General features: G+C 37.3%; 1 protein-coding gene across 2 annotated transcripts in view; it reads right to left on the minus strand.

Moving 5' to 3' along the window:
• Positions 1 to 20842, minus strand: part of SORCS3 (sortilin related VPS10 domain containing receptor 3) — a 724209-nt gene that overhangs the window by 208295 nt on the left and 495072 nt on the right. For both annotated transcript variants that reach the window (XM_007479197.2, XM_056804235.1), the window contains one exon: positions 11619 to 11683. In XM_007479197.2, the coding sequence (XP_007479259.2) occupies positions 11619 to 11683 (65 nt within the window). The remainder of the gene's footprint in view (positions 1 to 11618; positions 11684 to 20842) is intronic.

The raw sequence follows: 20842 nt of genomic DNA on the forward strand, positions 1-20842 counted from the left end.
AAGGAAAAGAAAAATAGGATAAATTCTACTGCTTGAAGAGGGGCATAGGAGGGGGAGGGGAAGAGAGTGCTAATAGGTAATAATTAAACCTTACTCTCAGTGTAATAAATTCTGAGAGGGAAGAGTATCTAGATCCAATGGGGTATAGAATTCTACCTTACCCTACAGAGAAAGTGAGAAGGGAATAAAAGGGGGAATGGGTTTGGGGGAGATTACCAAAAGAGAGAGAAAGAGAAATGGAAGGGAATTCAATAGACATTAAAGAAAAATAAAGAGGGGAAATAAGAAGGGAGAGGGTGGGAAGGGAAATAAAATAAGGGTTGGTAAAGGGGAATGATTAAAAACAAAACACCAATGTAGCAGGTAGACACAAAGGAGACAGAAAAAACAGCCTCAGGGCAAGATTCTTTAAAACCCACTACACCAAGAACTGCCTGCCCACCTCACTCAGACTTCTGGCTGAGAAACAAAGGCAACACAGAGAAATTAATAAATTGAAAGTAAAAGAACTATTAAACTAATAAGAATAGGAGCTGGTACTTTGAAAAAAAACAAATAAAATACATAAGGTACTGGTCAATCTAATAAAATAAGAAAGAAGAAAAAAATTAACAGTATCAAAGATGAAAAGGGCAATCTCACCTCTAATGAAGAGGAAATTAAGATAAATATTAAGAACTATTTTGCCCAATTACAAGGCAAAAAATGGTGAACTAGGTTACATGGTTGAATATTTACAAAAATATAAATTGCCTGGATTAACAAAAGAGGAAAGAGAATACTTAAATAATCCCATATCATAAATAGAAATTGGATCAAGCCATCAAAGAACTCCCTAAGAAAAAATCCTCAGGACCTGATGGATTCACAAGTGAATTCTATCAAACATTTAAAGAACTCCTAATCCCAATACTATACAAACTATTTGACAAAATAAGCATGGAAGATTTTCTAATGAATTTCTTTTATGACACAAATATAGTACTGATTCCAAAGCCAGGCAGGTCAAAAACAGAGAAAGGAAAACATAGACCAATTGTCTTAATGAACATAGACACACAAATCTTAAATAGAATACTAGCAAAAAGACCACAGCAAGTGATCACTAGAATTATTCACTAAGATCAGTTAGGATTTATACTGGGAATGCAAGGATGGCTTAATATTTGGAAAACCATCCACATAATTGACCATATCAACAACCAAATCAACAAAAATTACATGAATACTTCAATAGACATAGAAAAAGCCTTTGACAAAATACATTACTCATTCATATTGAAAACCCTAGAAAGTATAGGAATAAATGGTTCTTTTCTAAAATTAATAAACAGCACAAACATCATCTGAAATGGGTATAAATTAGAAGTATTCCCAATAAGATCCAGAGTGAAACAAGGATGTCCATTATCACCTCTATTATTTAACATTGTACTAGAAAAATTAGTCATGGCAATCAGAGAAGAAAAATAAATTGAAGATATTAAGATAGTTAATATGAAGACCAAGCTATCACTCTTTGCAGATGATATGATGGTCTACTTAAAGCATTCTAGAGAATGCACTAAAAATCTAGTGGAAATAATCAACAACTTTAGAAAATTTGCAGGATACAAAATAAACCCACATAAATCATCAGCATTGCTTATATACTTCCAATTCATCCTGACAGCAAGACTTAGAAAGAGAAATTACATTTAAAATCACCCTAGATAACATAAAATATTTAGGAATCTATCTACCAAGACAAACACAGGAATTATATAAGCACAACTACAAAACACTTTCCACACAATTAAAACTAGTTCTAAAATAATTGGAAAAACATTAATTGCTCATTGGTAGAATGAGCTAATATAATAAAAATTACAATCCTAACCAAATTAATTTACATATTTGGTGCCAAACTTATCAAACTACCAAGAAACATTTTTATTTAATTAGAAAAAATATATCAAAGTCCATTTGGAAGAACAAATGATCAAGAATATCAAGGGAAATAATGAAAAAAATGCAAAGGATTGTGGTTTATCAGTATTAAGTATTAAGCAGTGGTCATCAAAACAATATGGTACTGGCTAAGAGACAGAACAGATGATCAATGGAATAGATTTAGGGTAAATGACCTCAAGCAAGATAGTGTATGATAAACCCAAAGATCCCAACTTTTGGGACAAAAATTGGGACAAAAATTCAAGCTATTCGCCAATTGATAAATGGACAATGAACATGAATAGGCAATTTTCAGATAAAGAAATCAAAACTATTAATAAGCACATCAAAAAGTGCACTATCTCATAGTTTGGAGAAATGCAAATCAAAACAACTGAGGTACCACCTAGCAAATTGGCTAACATGACAGCAAAGGAAAGTAATAAATGCTGAAGGAGATGTGGCAAAATTGGGACATTAATGCATTGGTGGTGGAGTTGTTAATTGATCCAACCATTCTGGAAGGCAATTTGGAACTATGCCCAAAGGGCACTAAAAGACTGCCTACTCTTTGATCCAGCCATAGCATTGCTGGGTATGTACCCCAAAGAGATAATATAAGGAAAAAGACTTGTACAAAAATATTCATAGCTATGCTCTTTGTGGTGGCAAAAAAAAAAAAGGAAAATGAGGGGATGTGGTCAATTGGGGAATTACTGAACAAATTGTGGTGTCTATTGATGATGGAATACTATTGTGCTAAAAGAATAATGAACTTAAGGAATTCCATTTGAACTAGAATGACCTTTAGGAATTGATGCAGAGTGAAAGGAAAATAATAAGGAGAACATTGTACACAGAGACAGATACATTGTGGTACAATCCAATGTAAAGGACATCTCTACTAGCAGTAATGCAATGATCCAGGAAAATTCTGAGAGACATATGAGAAAGAACATTTCCACATTCAGAGGAAGAATTGTGGGAGTGGAAACACAAAAGAAAAACAATTGCCTGATCCCATGGGTCAACGAGGATATGATTGGGGTTATAAAACCTAAATGATCAATGATACATGTAAAACCCAGTGGAATTGTTTGTAGGTTATGAGAAGGGAGAGGTAAGAGAGGATGGAAAGAACATGAATCATATAATTATGGAAAAATATTCAAAATTAATTAAATAAATAAAGTTTTAAAAAAGGAAAAATATGCTTTCTATGTCCAGAGAGAGAACAGTTGAACTCATCGTGCAGATTAAGGATATTTCCTAAAATACTTGTTTTTATTTTTGTTTCATTTATTTTTGTTTTCTTTTGAATCATGGCTAATGTGGGAATTTGTTGGGACCTCAGAATTCTTGATATTATTTCTAATTTTTCTGGAGATCTTGTTCATATGTTGAGAATTACTGGGCCAGGCAAAGTATAGAAATATGAATAATGTTCCACCAGCTTTTGCATAAAGAGATCATTACAAACTCTGGGAATTTGGAATTAAAAAATGTTTTTAAATGGTTGATAAAAATTTACATGTAATTGTGTGGAAAGGAAAACTGAAGCACATTTTGGACTTTGCCCCTCAGGTGGAACAAACAGCAATTGAAATATAGAGAAGATACTGACAAGAATGACAGTTGGTGGGGAAAGGGGGACTTGGAGTGACAGTGGGTCTCCTGGGACTCTCTCTCCTTGTCCTCAGATTAGAAGGAGCCTCTCTCTCTGTCTTGGGATTGAAGTTCCTCTATTCCTGGACTTTTCCCAACTGTGTGCTCTACCTGGATTCCTGTGATTGTGTCATTGAACAAAAGTATTTGAGGGGAGCAGTTTGAACTGTAAGGCTGGTATATAGGGGCATCAGCCTGAAGAGTCTGGCCCCACCTTCTCTCTTTTCTTCCTTTTGCTATCTAATGCTAGAGACTTTGAACTTAATAAAATTAGCACAGATTAGCAGACAAGAATAAAAAAAAATCCCTTCATCAGCCAGTGAGTCCTGGCCTCAACTCAAAAGTTGAGAGAGACTCAAACCCAATCTAGGAAAATCCCAATTCTCTCTTCCCTGATACTTCCAAATCCAAACTTATTATTAAATTCATCTTTATTTGATAAAACCAGTCAGATAAGAGGACTAATATTTCAGGGGGACATAGAGGGAGCTGAATCTAAGGACAGTCATTCAACCATAAAATGCCCTTATCAGACAGACGCCTACTGGGCAACCTTGGTGGGGAAAGGGGGTGTAGCTTGTCCTTCAGGAGTTTCTGTTGCTTACCTGCTCTGGGGTATCTTCAACATCAATCAATAGAGAAGACATCCCTTGGGCTATCATAGGTGGCCTATTTCTCAGGAACCCCAATTTTCAAAGCTAGCCTCTCAGCAGGGGGTATCTCCCTCCTTTTACCTCACTGGCAGCCATATTCCCTCTCTCTTCTTCAACCCCTCCATTCCCTGTTACAAACCTTTTTTATCCCCTGTCCCCTCTTCAAGCATCCAAGCATCCCTTTCATTATTACAACTGGGAAACATTTAATAAAGTAAATAAAATAGTTTTTTAAAAAAAAAAAAACAAGTGTAAGATGATGTAATGGGAAGGGGATCTGAAGGAAAGGAAGTTATTTGCCTTAAAATGAATTTCTTAATGTCTAGGGGTTTTAAGCTCTATTGGGGCCAACAAAGTGATGCAGTTGTTAATAGAAAAATGTGATTTGGCACTGTATTAATTTGCAGAGTTCTTTATTCTGAGATTGTGTATATCAATGAAAGCATAGTTCTTTGACTTATCCCTAATGTGTCCAAATTGAGGGAGGCAAGAGAGTAACTGAACTCTGTACCAGTCAGATTATATATTAAGATAGAATTTCAACTCTGAGTCATATATTTTCAAAGGGAATTTAAAAAAGTAAATATACAGGAGAGGGGGAAAAGGGATTTTGATAGTCTCAAAACAAACCATGCCACAGTAACTCATTTAACAAATGTTTTATCATTCAATAAATAACTATTATTGAATGACTTCTTGTCATTCACAAAAATTAAGGATGTAGGGACATTTAGTCTAGAGAAGAGAATGGGGATTTGGGAAGGAGTGGTGCTCATCATCTCTTTATATATGGGGCTTTCATGTAGGTAAAGAACAGACATGCCACATAACTCTAGAGAACAGATTATTGGAAGCCAGAAGATGGCAGATTTCAATTCTGTGGTGCTTTGACACACGAGTTTAATTTGCTCAATGGCCAAACTCATAACTCAATCTACTCAAATGTCAAATTAAATTTCCCTTTTTAAATGAACAAAAATGCAATTAATCCATTCTGGCCCCCAAAAAACACACATTTTTTTTTGTTTTTATATGCTTTTAAATACAAGAATGTGCTTTATAAATAACAAATGAATGTATTTATAGATAAGAAAGAATGTAAAGAAATAAACTTGCTTATGAAATGTTCATTAACTTCAATGTCAGGCAAAGATGTTGGCAGAGAAGGTTTTCATTTTGTGCACTACTGCTTAACATAACTCTACCCATGGTAACGCTTCATTTAAATGCAAAATTGACCTTACACATTACTTATGATGTGTAACTTTATTGTTAAACTTGTTATTTTTTTAGTTTACTTAATCATCATCATTTTCTTCATTGAATTTTGGCTATTTCAACACACTTTCCTCAATTTCACTTAGAGGCCATTTCAACAAAAACCTTCCCATGGAAGTTTGTTTCTTCCTCCCTTTTAGAATGTTTCAATAATGTGTGAAACAAGTGTCACACAGATCTAATGGGTGATCTGTTACAATGTTTTCTGGGTGTGTCTTTTCAATAAATTGTTTAATTTTTTCCTAAATCCTCAACATTTCCTTAATCTCACTCATGATTCAGATATCTGCTTGTGACTTAAAGCAAAAAAATCTTGTTTGTGGCTGCTTTTATCTTTTGCCTATAATGTAAGGTGCTCATGTATCAAAGTACCATCGTATAAGGATGGACTTTCTAACAATAATGTAGCGGCGGAGTAGTGAGCTCTGTCACTCAGAGAGTTCAGGAGCAAATGGACAACACAGCCTGTTAGGGGATTCTTGCATGGAGCAGATTAGTTAGTCTCACTTTCTAATCTTATGATGTGGAGATTCCACAATTCAATAATTCTATGAACATATTATCACCACCAATTCATGTCACACAGTTGAATTCAAAGGGAAAAACAACAAAAAAAAGTTGACCAAGTGACTACTATGTGCCAGAGCTAGAGCTTGAAAGCAAAAGGCAAAAATCAGTCCCTGTTCTAAAGGAGTTCATAGTCTAATGGGGGGGGGGGGCAGCATGCAGACAACTATATAGGAACAGGATTTACAGACAAATTCTAGATAATATCCCATAAAAAAAGGTATAGCACTAATGGGGGGGGGGGGTTGGGAAAGACTTCACAGAGGTCAGATTTTTATCTTCACTTTGAAGGAAGCCAGGAAAGCCAGGAGATGGAGATGAAGTTGGTGAGAATTTCAGGGATTCTGTACAGATTTAGGAAAATGCACATGGATGGGGGAGAAGGTATTATGTTTAAGGAATAGCATGAAGACCAGTATCAGGGATTGCAGGAAATGTAGGGAGGGGATAAGATATAAGAAGAAATGGAAGGCAGGAGTGGTTCATGTAATGAAAGGTTTTTATTGAAAAACAGATGATTTTATATTTGATTCTGGAGGTTACCAGGGTCTACTGGATTTCACTGAAGAGGTGAGTGACATGATCAGTTCTATTCTTTGGGAAGATCAATTTTACCAATAAGTGAATGATAGGCTAGAATGGCGAATGATTTGAGGTGAATACACAAATTAATAAGCTAGCATAATATTCCTAGTATAATTTAAATCAAGGTAATGGCAGCCCTGGTAGAGAGATAAGAGCACATATGAAAGATGTTAGAAAGGTAGAATCAACAAGACTTGACAACTACTTGGAGAAGAGATAAGAAAGTGAGGAGTAAAAGATTATGTCTAGTTTATGAGCTAGAGTAATAGGAAGATGAGGGTTCTTCCAAAAATAACAGAGAAGTTAGAGAGAGGGGAAAAAGAGAAAGTGTCAAGACCAGGGCAGGGGCTGCTCCTGATGATGGGGGCTTTTTCAACTTGCATATGCACCTCCACATCAGGATAATCTAAAGTAAGGTGTTTAAATTGTCAATTTCTAAAGGGAAAAGATCATGTGTATATAGTTGGCATAAATGTCTATCTGTTTCAGTATAACAGTCACAGGATCTGGATAATTCTACCTCCTGGCCTATATCTTTGATTTGTTCCCTGTATTTACTTTGGAGGAGGAAACTACTAGTACTCTGCTTTATTTAATATTAAAAATGTTTCCTGAGTTAGATATACAAACTAAGATCACTCTGACAAAAAAAAAAGATTCTTCATGCTATCTATGGAAAAATAATATCAGATTGCAAATTTCTTGAGGGTAGTGGGAGGGTGTTTGGACATTGCTTCCGTTAGAGAAAAAAGCTCCAACAGATGACCAGAGCCTGTTCCAGGCTCGTGATATTTTTAAAATTCCTATTTCTTCTTTCTCTCCAGATTTTCTATAGTATATTTTAAGGGTAATATCCATCCAGTTTTGCTCACACATTTAATCCTCCTTGTTTCTTATGTGATTGTATAGTTATTACAATGCTATTATACCTACTGTTCTACCAATGAAACTGTTTTTGTAGGAGGTATACCCTTCAAAAACCATATTCCAATCATTATACCACTGGTGATCTCTTTGAGGCCAAATATGCCTCCTATTAGCTTACTTACCTCAACTTGCATTTTACCCAAACTTTTTCTGAGGTCATGAATTTTACCGCTGTTTTTTTTTTCTTTTCAGAATTTTTCTCATGAATTTCTAAGCCTTCTTCATAGAGTAACTCCTGCCTTCAGCTTTGATGATTCTGGTATTTACAATGATGTAAAGCTTAACACCCAGGCCTCCCATTTCATTAGCTTCCTCAACCACCAAAGAAAAGTGATCACAACTTAGACCTCACTGCTGTCACCCTAGATTATTCTATCTCCATTATCTTGAACTCTGAAATTCCCATGATCTCTTGTTCTCTTATTATATTATGTTTTCTTTGTCTCTGTTTGCCTATCTGTCTGTCTGTCTGTCTCTCCATTATGGCCTCTATCTACTCCATCTCTCCCTATTCTCCTCACCCATCATCTTTGCTCTAGTTCACTTTCCACACTTAAGTTTTGATTCTCAACTACATGCTGGCTTTCACCACTGAAATCTTACTCTCTTGACATTCTGAAATTTATAATATGCCAAGCAATAGCTCAGGGCCATGTTCTCACCCTTTCCCCCATAATTATCTGCTTTTTCACTCCTATTCCTGAATTGAAGAATGCTATTGGAGAAGTCATGTAAAGGGTTGGGCCCACCTCAATTAATACAAACACAAAGGGTCTAGACACCGCAATTGAATTAATCAATAGTTTAAACTAAATACTAAGACACTGTACTATAATCTTGTTATAAGGTATGAAGGAGTTCTTAATTAATATTAATGAATCTTAAGAGGTTCTAGTTATTGGATGAATCCTAATGATACCATAAAGGATCTATCTTATAATCAGCTGAGATCAATTTACACCCTTTGGCCTAGATATAAAAATATCTAGTCAGGTGTGCATTCATCAGTGAAGTGGTAGAGCAGTCCGTAATTAGATGATCTCAGTTCAGAGGATTCCAGATCTAGGATTGTAGCCAAGACCATTGTAGTCAAGATATGAAATCATTTTTGGTGGAGGAAAGGAAAGAGTTTTCCTCTCTGTTCCTTAGCCATTCCCTCTTTCCTCTGACCATATCATCAAAAAATCTGGACTAGTAGCAGATGGCATATCTAATTGGAATCAGAGAGCCTGGAACAATGGTATATAATATAATCCAGAGCAGAAAGAAAACATATATGGAAAGAAAGACAGATATAGAAAAGTGAATAGCCAACATATTAAAAAGCAACCAGAAGAATCCTCCCCTTCCTCTCTTTTTTCTTTTTTTCCTTTCACTACTTTCCCTCTTTCTTTTTCTTTCTTTCTTTCTCTCTTCCTTTCTCTTTTTTCTTCTTTCCTTCCTCCCTCCCTTCTTTTCTTTCTCTTTCTTTCCATCTTTTGTTCCTTCCTTCCTTCCTTCCTTCCTTCCTTCCTTCCTTCCTTCCTTCCTTCCTTCCTTCCTTCCTTCCTTCCTTCCTTCCTTCCTTCATTCTTTCCTACCTTCTTGGGCTTAAGAAAGGATTCTTAGGCCATAAAGCTCCAGGAGTTGTGAATTTCTATTTACTTTAAGTGTATCCTATACACATATCTTGCTGCCATTGTACCCTAAGCTTCAGCCATTCTTCCTATGAATCTGTTTGTATTTTTGAAAGACTGTAGTTTGGGAAGTAATGTCTGTGTCAACTTTTTTTTTTACCATGTCATTTGGTAAATAAATACCTTTGGTAAAGGCTAATTGAGGCTGTTGACTATTAACAGAAAGGATACCATGTTGCGGTTTGTAAGTAACAGTATTAGAAACCTAAATCCTAGAACCCTGAGTTGTGGCACTCACGTTGCCCTTGGAGGATCCCAGACTGGGAATATAGGAAGGAGGACTGAACCCCAGATTGGAATGCTATATATGCAACCATGTTGACTAGGTCCATTACAAGACCTTTTTATCTAATATCACTACTACATAATAATCCTTTGCAGGGGGAAGTATCTAACTGATTATATGAATGATAGTGTAATGAACAGAATTGGGCCTGAAATAAGGAAGATGATTTCGAATCCAGCCTCTGACACATACTAGCTGTGTGACCCTGAACATGTCATTTAATTCTGCTTACTTCAATTTCCTCAATTTTTATAGAGATGTTATACCTGCCTTGTAGGTTTGTTGTAAAGATCACATAAGGAAACACTTAATATACTTAACACACATTATAGGTAAATCCTCCCTTCCTTTTTTCTTCCTTTATTCCTTCCTAAATACCAATAAATGTGCTCAGGATTCATCTACCCTTTAAAAATGGCACTCAATCTTGCTTCCTCTTGCATTTTACTACCTAATTATAAAATATAGTTTATGTTTGTTGCAGCTAATTCCTTGTGATTCATTGGCTTCTTGAACTCTGAAAACTGAATTCAACCCTATCACCCTTAGGAAGCTATTCTATCAAAGAACAATGGTGATTGTGAAACTGCTAAATTAATCGGAGATCCTTTTTTTCCCATTATTGTTTTAAAACCTTACCTTTGTGTGTTGGTTCCAAGGCAGAAAAAATGTTAAGAGCCGGGCAATGGAGATTAAGTGACTTAACTGGGATCACACAGCAAAGAAGTGTTTGCAGCCAGATTGAAGCCAAGGAGCTCTAGGTAGAGCCACCAAGATGGCCTGTTTTCATTCCTCATCCTCCTTGATCTAATGTTTTGATATCACTGACTACACAATTCCAGAAATTAAGCAGTCTACTCTCTTTTTCTGGCTTCCATGACATTATCCTAATCTTATTTCTGTATAACTGACCTACTATTTCTTCTACACTACCCTAAGCCCTTGTGTTCTCCAAATCTTTAGTCTTGGACCTTTATTGGTTCTGTGTATTCTCTTCCTTGGTGAGTTCAAATTCTTTGACTTTCAACAGTCATGTCTCTGCATGTGACTTTAAGCTCTCTCTCTCTCCTTCAACCTATTCATAGATATATCTATATTTATACAACCATATACAGGTATAGTTTTAAAGATAAATAAACCCAGAGGTATCTCCATATCTAGATTTATATTTATATACATACATAGCTTAAGTATCTCTCCTTAACTCTAGTTTCACCTCACCTCTACCTATCCAATGGGCCAACATCTTATCAGTATATTAAAAAAGAGTTCACCTTTTCCCTTAATTCCCCCCTTCTCTTATTTCTATTTAAGGTACCACAACATACTCAAGTCTCCTCTTTCCTTCTGAGGAATCTACCATGTACACAGGCAAGTAGATAAAAGATAACCCGAGGCAGGAGAGAACAGTGATGTCTATTGTGCCCTTTCCCTCTCTCAATTTGCCCTGAGCTTTCCAGCACATAGTGTTTAATAAATGTTGGTTGCCTCTCTTCAAGGAAAACACCATTTAAGGGGTCCTTGAAGGTGAGTCTTATCAGTCAACAAGCATTTTTTAAAGTGCCTACTATGTGATGATTCAAATAATTACCCAATTATCTATTGGAATATAGCAAATCTGAGTTTTGCCTAACACATTTTCTTAAAGAGAGCCCACCTTCAAAAAAATGCAAACCACTTAAAAATAAACACTGTGTGCTGGTATATATTTCTTTTCGAATTGTACCAAGGGCAGCATGAAATTATGGTGGAGAAAACCGTGAATAGCATCACATCCAAATTCTTACTCTAAAGACCAAAGAAGCGTTTTGGAGATGGGCCCACGTTGGCCTATTTCCATGGGGCTTCTCAAAGGACCAAAGAAGCCTTGTCCCCTCCCCCTGTCTTCCTGCTGCCCAAGAGGTCAGAGATCAGCCGAGATGTCAGTCCTGGAGCTCTGCACCCTGCATCTTCCCAGTCCATTAAAATGTAAATGAGAGAGGAATGGCTGGCTCCCCCTGGCCCTAGCTCAGCCCCGCTGTGTATCAACCTTGCTTCCGCAGCACTCACATCCGTCAGTCGTCCTCGCCTCCATGTGTACAAGGTCAGGCTCCTTATCCAAGCCTGTGACTGACCTAGAGAAGAAAGAGAGCATCGGTGAGAACGTGCCAAGGGCAGACCCAGGCTCAAGCATACAGTCCTCCACGTTCAGGGAGAGGGCTGAGTTCTGAGGTCCTAGAAAACTGGCTGGTCTGTAATGGAGGAGAACGATGGGCTATGGTCCCTTGGAGCTTCTTGGTAGTGCTACTGTATAAATGGAGATTTTGAAACCTACACTTCAATCCCCAGAAGTCCTTGGTATTTCCCAGAATTCCCTATAATCTCTCCTGAGTCTCCACATTAGTGAGATCACAATTGGTATTTAACTGGCAGTAATGCCTCCCACACTGCTCTTCCTTTGCAATGATGTAGCAAGTATAGTGGTAAGCTAAGCATAGGGATTTTAAATGGGCTAATCAGCCATGGGCATGTGTTTTTTTGTTTTTTATTTTTGTATCTTCTTTATTCCTTGATTTCTAATAATCCTTAATAAACCTCATAAATATAATTTTTATTATTAGAGATATAATTTAATTTTTATACTACTGTGATGGAGTAAGAAGGGCCCAAGGGTCAGAGTCAAAAGACGTGGGCTCCATTCCAAGAACCAACCAGTACCCGCTATGCAATGTGGGCGCCTCACCTCTCTGACATCATTTTTCTTATCTGTAAAATGGGGGATGCATGTTAGTGCCACAAAGAAGGCAGAGGGGCTAAGCTATGGGGAATGAAGGGTCAGGGAAGGGGTCCATCAGACTCTTCCTGTGCCGAGGTGGCCAATGGGCCAATGAATATGGAGAGATTTAACAGGAACTCCTGAGAGAAATGTAGGGATTTACAAGGGCAGAGTTCGAAGGGCTGTCCAGTTGGATACTTTAACTGTTATGTCTGACTGCATGTTCCCCCATACGGTGTGGGAGGGTCTTGTGTACCAGATTTGTCAAAGTCCGATGCCTACAGACCACTACAGGGATCTGACTGGAATGTATTTCAGGAACAAGGTCAGGATTGGCCGTTTCCTGGATGACTTTTTCTGAGGCTTCCCCTCTTCCTGAGGGCATGTCAAGTGTCAGAGGTCTGAGGACCCCAAATGTCAACGGTTATGAGATTCTGGAAATTGTGATACATACTTCACTTTCTCTAGGGATGGTGTAAGGATTTCATGAGAAAATGATTGCTAAGTAAGCAGTAACCTGTAAAATCATTATATAAATGTCGCATCATCATCATCATCATCATCATCATCATCATCATCATCATCATCTTGTTACTATATCATACTTATCTAGGAGTCACTTACCTAGCAGCCTTCACTAGCTGGAACATGCCTTTGGAAACAGGAAGAAAATAGAAAAGCCACTGACAATATGTCAGTTTGCAAACAGGGATGTTTGCCAAGTCCAAGCACCAAAAACCTATGCATATTATTCACAGGGGAGCCCCCGAGTGCCTCTTTTAAATTGTGTTTATTTTTGTTTCTGATATAATTCTAATATGCTTCATTATCCATTTTCCTAGTACAACTTCTATTTGAAGAAGCAAATTTCAAGGGGAATTGATAAAAGCAAGCATACTGATAGTGAGCAAAAGATACTCAGTTGACAAGCTGACATTAGATGGAAAGAGGCAGAAAAATGATTTTTACAATACAAACAGAAGAATTCAAAAACTATAGCAATTTGGGACAATTTAGGTGTTATGGTGGCTAGTGCCTTGCAAATGTAGTCTGAAAGATTTGAGTTCAAAACCTGACTCAGACATCTGATAACTATGTGACTCTAGGCAATTAATTAACCTCTATTTCAATTAAAAATGGGGATAATAATTGCATCTACCTTTCATGGTTACAGTTGAGAATAAAATGAGGTAATAGATAATAAAATAACAAACTTTCAAGTGCTATATAAAGGCTGAGTATTATTGCTGCTAAGGGTAACTAGATGTAACAGTAGATAAAGTGATGGGCTGGGAGTCAGGAAGACTCACTGTTTTGAGTTCAAATTGGACCTCATACACTTACTTACTGTGTGATTGTGGGTAAGTCACAACCTTTTTTTGCCTCAGTTCCTCATGTATAAAATGAACTAGAAAAGAAAATGGGAAGCCACTCTAATATCTTTCCCAAGAAAATCCCAAATGGAATCGCAAAGAGTCAGGTATGATTGAAAAATGACTGATAAGACCAAAAAAAATGTTATTATTTGTTCACAGGCCAAACAATTCTGTGGACTATAAAAAGCCCTGAGGGCATCATTTCAGATAGCACAAGACAAGCACATTAATGGATGATCCTGAGTCATCAATAAATAGTTATAATCAGTACTCTGTTTCAGAAAGCAGAGATTTCTGTAAAAAAATATTCATTTGGATACTTAACACTTTTTCAGATAAACCTGTATTATCTACAAAATCCACACATTTGAAAGAACTTCTTACCTGAAGATGTATAATAATGATGATCATTATATCACTTGCATGGCACTTTTTACTTTACAAAGCACTTTTTTATCTATTATCTCATTTGCTCCTCTCAACAAAAGACAGAAGAAAGTAGGGCAGGTATCAGACTCATAAAATCATAAAATCTCAGAGTAGGAAAGGACCTTAGAGGCATATTTCAATTCTTATTTGAAGCAAAAATCCCTCTTGAAACATCCTTCCAAATGCTCATGTGTTCCTCAATTACATATATCCTGTACTGGTATCATTATTTCCATCATACAATGGAAACTTGGAATCAGAGAGGTTAAGTAGTTAACCAAAGACACTTAGTGATTTAATAGGAGAGCTGGGGTCAGATTGGCAACCCCGGAACACAACTGTGGGAGTTAAATATGGAAAGTGACCCAATCCTCAATATCACTTCTTCCCTGAAATTAGACATAATCAGGTTGATTAGTTTAGCCTATACTGGTGGGCTGTGAACAATGTATTCATCTAAAGAAAATGAGGGAAGTAGAATTTGGTCTTGGACAGCAATGATAAAGGATGGAAGCACTGAGTCGGAAGAGACAAAAGATAAGCTGTCTACTTTCTCAAATCATCAATATCCAAGAGTTTAAAATCTAGTTCCGGTGACCAGACTACCCAAAAGAAACCCTTAGGAAACCATACAAGATAGGGTTTCAGAAATATTTAAGCTACAGTAATAGAATAAATTTTGAGGCAGAGTGAGTGAGTTAGAGATTGGGAGGAACCAAGCCTGGGCTTGGGTAGTTTTCTGGGAAGTGGTCTGATTGGAAATAACCTGAGGGCATACGTGTTTCAGAAGTAAAGACTGCTTGGCAGCATAGGAGATTATCCTAATATTCAGTTCACCTGAAATTCCATTTTCTACAGTCTCTCAAGGCCTAGAGAATGTATTCTGTATCAGAATCAACTTTATTAACCAGTCACATTTACATGGAACATTGTAAATTATCAAGAAAGGAAGACAAAATCCCTGCCAACTGAGAGCTAATAATTTCACAGAAGACAATTTTGAGGAGTCCAGTGTAGATATCACCATGAGCGCCATTCTCTCCTCTCTGCTTATTCAAATCCTATTCATTCTTTGAGACCCTCTTGTAAGGCACGTTTCTAACAAGAAATCCCCCTCACTTTCTGCAAATGACCATAATCTCCTTCAATCCTGTGAAATCCTTAGGGACTATTTACGTCCCCTACAATTCAGTACATCATTATATTCTGGATTATTTCTGTTATTCTTCTCAGTTGTGTGACTCTTTGTGCCCCAATTTTGGGATTTTCTTGGCAAAGATTCTGGAGTGGTTTGCCATTTCCCTCTCCAGCTCAGATGAGGAAACTGAGGCAATCAGGGTAAATTGACTTGCCCAGGGTCATGCAGCAAGTAAGTAACTGAGACTGGATTCAAACTCAGAAAGATGAGTCTTCCTCACTCCAGGTCAGGCACTTTATCTACTGCACTCCTTCACTGCCCCACTATTCGGCCTTAGCAAGTCCTTCAACTATTTCCCCATTAAATTTTATCACCCCAATTGTATTGAGAGTAAAGAACATATTTTCTTTCTTGCAGGAAACCTTATAGTGATATACAATTTCAGTACTTGAAGGACTGTATGTAGCAATTAATATAATTTCATTGTGATTTTACTTTGAAATTAAAATAACTTCATCTTAATTTCATTTATCCTTATCTTTATGTATGAAAAAAATATGCCCTTTGTGATTTCACACTGTGTAGCCCTTCTAGTTACAAGTTCTGTTCCCTCCAGTGTCAGACAGACGAATAGCCAACAAAGACGTGACCAACTAACGGAAGGACTGAGAACTCCACATAGGAATTTTATTTCATTGGATTGATAATGATTTCCCTATACTTGCAGCTGTCTTCATTTTGCCCCTATCAGGGGTATAGGGTGAGGAGCCCAGTAGCTTCCTTATGGCCAGAGGCAAAGAAAAATCTTTTTTGGCTTTTAGATGAATGAGTTCTCATCATTATATTTTGAACATCTTGAGGGCAGGGGCTGTCTTTTGCCTCTTTTTATATACCCAGTGCTCAGAATAATGTCTGGTACTTAATAAATATTTATTGGCTGACTGCCGACTGCTAGTCATCGGTATCCCAAAGGCGTCAGATCCTTGTTTCCACCTCTTTGAAAAGAAAGGGCTTCTAGTTCCAAGAGGATGTGGGGCAATTAGGACCTGTCCAACAAATCCAATTTGCCATTAGCCCCACTCTCTGTCGCTTGGGATAAGGAGTGCACAGGTGATAACAATAAATGCTATTTCTTCTCTCCATAATGTGGTGAAAAGGAGGCTGTGAGGAGCCATTCTTTCCTGGTGAGTATACTAGCTCTATCCTGGCAGAGGAGTATTAGCTATGAAAATGCAGTCCATGGCTAGACCCATTCCCCCAATCCCAGAGGGAGCCCTATCAGCTGTCCAGCAGTCAGAAACTGATCTGGTTATTACCAGAGAGGAAAACCATGTTCTTTTGTACCCAAAGTCATGAGGAGTCTATAAGCCTTGGGCTAGGTGTTTTTTAATAAATTGTGAGGCTCCTCACAATGCAATTTGTATGATGTCTCAGTGATCCTATACCCATAATGATAAATATTTGCTGAATCTACATTTCAGGAGATATGTGGGGTGGAAAAAGCTTCTCTTCCTGGAAGCTAAGTGGCTCAGTGGATTGAAAGCTGGGTCTGAAGTCAGGAAGACATGAGTTCAAATCCAGCCTCAGACAAAATAACCCTGAGCAAATCACTTAATTTCTATTTGTCTCTGTTTACTCAACAGTAAAATAGAGATAATAATAGCACCTACCTCACAGGGTGGTTGAATCTTAAGTTATAGCAGAGACAGCTAGATGGGTCATTGGATAAAGACTGAGACCTGGAGAGGGGAGATCCTGGGTTCAAAAAAAACTTTCTGGCTATTGTGGATGAGAGAGGTACAGTCTGCACTGCAAGGACTTGGTTTTCAGGAAAACATTATGCAAGGAGAAAATGGAATTTTGCTGGCAATAGGGGATGGGACTAGAACTTCTAGCCAAGAAAAGCAGATGAGCAGTTGGAGAGGGGTTCTTGTCTCTTTTGAACCTAAAGGGAGAGGAGCCTGCTGTGATCCCTCATCTATCAGAAGAAATCAGATTAGCCATCCTTCCTCAGTAGTGGTGGATAGAGACTGTTTCCCTTTGGGAAAGATAAGAGACTATCCACCCAAGAAGATTTTCCATTGATCTCTTCAATAACTGTACATTTTTCTATATCAGGAAAATACAACAGCCTGACTCCATAATATCCTCAGGGGCTGATAGATGAGGGATCACAGCAGGATGAGCTCAGCAAGATGCTCCTCTCCCTTCAGGTTCAAAAGAGAGAAGAACCCCTCTCCAACTGCTCATCTGCTTTTCTTGGCTAGAAGTTCTAGTCCCATCCCCCATTACCAGCAAAATTGCATTTTCTTCTTGCATGATGTTTTCTTGCAAACCAAGTCCTTGCAGTGCAGACTGCATCTCTCTTATCCGCACTATGTGACCCCAAGTAAGTGATTTAAACCCAATTGCCTAGACCTTATTCCTCTATTGCCTTGGAACAGTACTGATTCTGAGATAAAAGATGAGGGTTATTAAAAAATAAAGTGCTTAGCACAGTGCCTGGCACATAGTAGGTACTATATAAATGCTTCTTCTCTTCTCTGCCATCTGGGGACCAGCTCCAGTGAACTAAGTCCTTTGTGAAGCTTGTTCCATCAGAAAAGTACATTGCAAGGAAGATGACAGCACCCTTTCATTCGGGATTTTCCCAGCAGGAATGGAAGGGTGCTATCATCTTCTTTGCAGGCACTTTCCTGATGGTGACAGATCTGTAACCTCAGAGCTGTAATCTCAGAAAAGAGATAAAGTAACTAATTCAGCAATGTGAAAAATAGTTCCCAAATGAAGAACTATAAACTATTAACTACCACATGAAAGAAATATCAATTAAAACAACCCTGAAGTTTGATCTCACAGTCAGAAAACTGGCAAAGATAACAAAAGAGAAGGAATAATTAATGCTAGAGGAGTTGTAGGAAGACAGTCACACCAATATATTACTGGTACAGTTGTGAACCAGTACAACTTTCAGAAAAAAATGAGAATTATGAAAGGAAAGTGGCAAAAAATGTCCATAATGTTTGACCCAAAGACTCCATTTGAAAGGCATGGATCCCAAGGAAATTACCGACAAAAAGAAAGGCCTCATTGACAGCATAAGATTTATAGTAACATTTTATTTTTTGTGGTAGGAAAGAACTAGAAACAAAATAGATACCTACTGATTGGAGGAATGGCTAATGAAATTGAATATTACTCTATTATAAGAATGATTCACAAGATGAATGTCGAGAAGCATGGAAAGATTTATGTGAACTAATACAAAATGAAGGAGGCAAAGCCAGGAAAACAACATGAACAATGACTACATTGATATAAATTATAGGGGTGGAGGATGTCAGGAGCAGAGAGAGAATAACTACAAAATAATTAAATATGAATGGTGGGAAAGTATAAATAGCAAGTGTGGCCCCAAAAGAAGAGCTATTAAAAGTGGCTTTTCCTCTCCCTTAAACTCCTTTTCAGAGATGGCAGAGGAGTCTGACACAGATATGGAATGTTACATCTAACATCAAATATTTTCATTATCTTGATTGATTTTGATGGGTTCTCTTCTCTTCCTGTTATATATTTTTTAATATTTTTATAAGGAATGGCTCTCTAGGAGAAAGGGGGACATAGGGCAAAATATAAGCATCATAAAACAAAAAGGATTATATATATATACATATATATATACATAAATAAACACATACTCTTACCTTCAATCTTAGTCTAATTTTATTGTTTCTAAGGCAGAAGAGACATAAGGAATGGATGGGGGTCAGAGTTTAAATGAATTTCCTGGGATCGCACAATTGGGAAATGTCTGAGGACATATTCAAACTGTGGGTCTCCTATTTGTAGACTGACTATCCACTGAGCCACTTAGCTGCCCCCTTATAATATATTTTAAAGGAATCTAATTTGGGGTCAAGATATTTTTTATTAAAAGTAATAGTTGTTCATAATCTGATCATCTCAGACCAGTCTCTTGTCTCCTTGTCATGGTGACCCACAAATAGAAATTATCTTTTGCTCCTACCTATGGATCTATATCTTCAAAAAAAAACACATAAATTTCCTTTTATATCAATGACTGAAATTCTATTTCAGTGGGTGACACCTAAAATCTCAAACCTGAAAGCCGTAGAACCATTTAAAGAATGAACTATAGACATCATAAGGGAAAAAACAGTCAAGATATCAGGGAATACTCAGAAATCTTAGATGCTGAATCATTCAGTCTCCCTTCTGTAAAAAATCTTCTTCAGAAAATGAGAGAAAGGATTAGGAGCACCAGAGAAACCCCCTGACATTATGAATTAAAGAATTGGGCTAACTGCTTTGTTGGGAATGAGGTTAAATGGTTGATGAGAATGGAGCCACTGGTACTACTGCTTTCTCTGAGTTTCTCGGTGGCCAGACTTTACTGACAGTTGTTCATCAATAAGCATCCAAGAACAGGACCACTGAATTTTGTTAAATGTGCTCATGCTTCCCCTCCCTGGGAGAAATACTTTCTTGTCTATAGCCAAGAGGATACAGAACAGCCAGAGAGACTCCAGTGTTTTGACTTCTTCAAAATCAGATGATGGTAATTTTGGAGCTGGAAAGAACCTCAGTGGTTATCTTGTCCAATTTTCTCCTTTTACAAATTAGAAAATTAAGGCTTAAAGGAATTAGATGACTGGACCAAAATCATAATGGAAGCAAGTGTCAGTGGTAACATTTGAATTTACATCTTCTGGCTCCAGAGACAACGTTTCTGTGGGTCAGACTGCCTCTGCTCTAGGTAAGGCAATTCATTCTACCTGGCATCCATTCCTTCCTACATATGGCATCCTCCACCCCAAAATCTCCCAGACCAACCTCAGCCTCTCTCCCTGTCAGTGACATCAGATTAGAAAATGAGGGTAAAAATAAGTCAAGTAATGTGTAACTTCTGAAAATAGATACTCCCCCCCACAATACAAAGGTCCACTCTTCTCTAAGTAGACAATCTCTGAGAGTGATTCTGGACAAAAATAAAATCATCCCCCTGTCTGTGGTCAAGCTGAAGATAACCCTATCCAAACTGAACCAGGCTAATCCACTGGCCCCCAACTCAAAGTCTATGGTAGCCCAGTCTTTATGAAGCTAAGGTTGCCTCAAAGCCAGGATGGGACATTGCAGAAGGAATTAAATGGAAGAATTATATTATTATAATTATTATTATTAATCTTTGGAACAATTCCAACTCTAGAGAAGACACATTCTCTCATGATTTTATGTTTTTTTCTCCTAAGAAGAATATATGTTGAAAGCCTTTCATTCCAAGTAGTTGGCAGTTATGAATATTCAATATGGCAACATCTACTAAAATATTTTTAAATTTTTAATAGATCAATATTATGTCTTGACGGTTGTGGGCAACACTTATACCCATTGATGATACTAGAGGGAGAGGAAAGGAATAAGCATTTATATAGTACCTAAATTCCAGGCACTACAATAAGTGCTTTTTACAAATATTAACAGTTCTAATATAGTTTATTTGTCAATTTCCTTAAGATACTTTGGGTCTGTAGTCATAGTAGGGAGATTTGCTATG

Source organism: Monodelphis domestica, chromosome 1 (assembly GCF_027887165.1).
Source record: "Monodelphis domestica isolate mMonDom1 chromosome 1, mMonDom1.pri, whole genome shotgun sequence".
Classification (NCBI taxonomy): Eukaryota; Metazoa; Chordata; class Mammalia; order Didelphimorphia; family Didelphidae; genus Monodelphis; species Monodelphis domestica.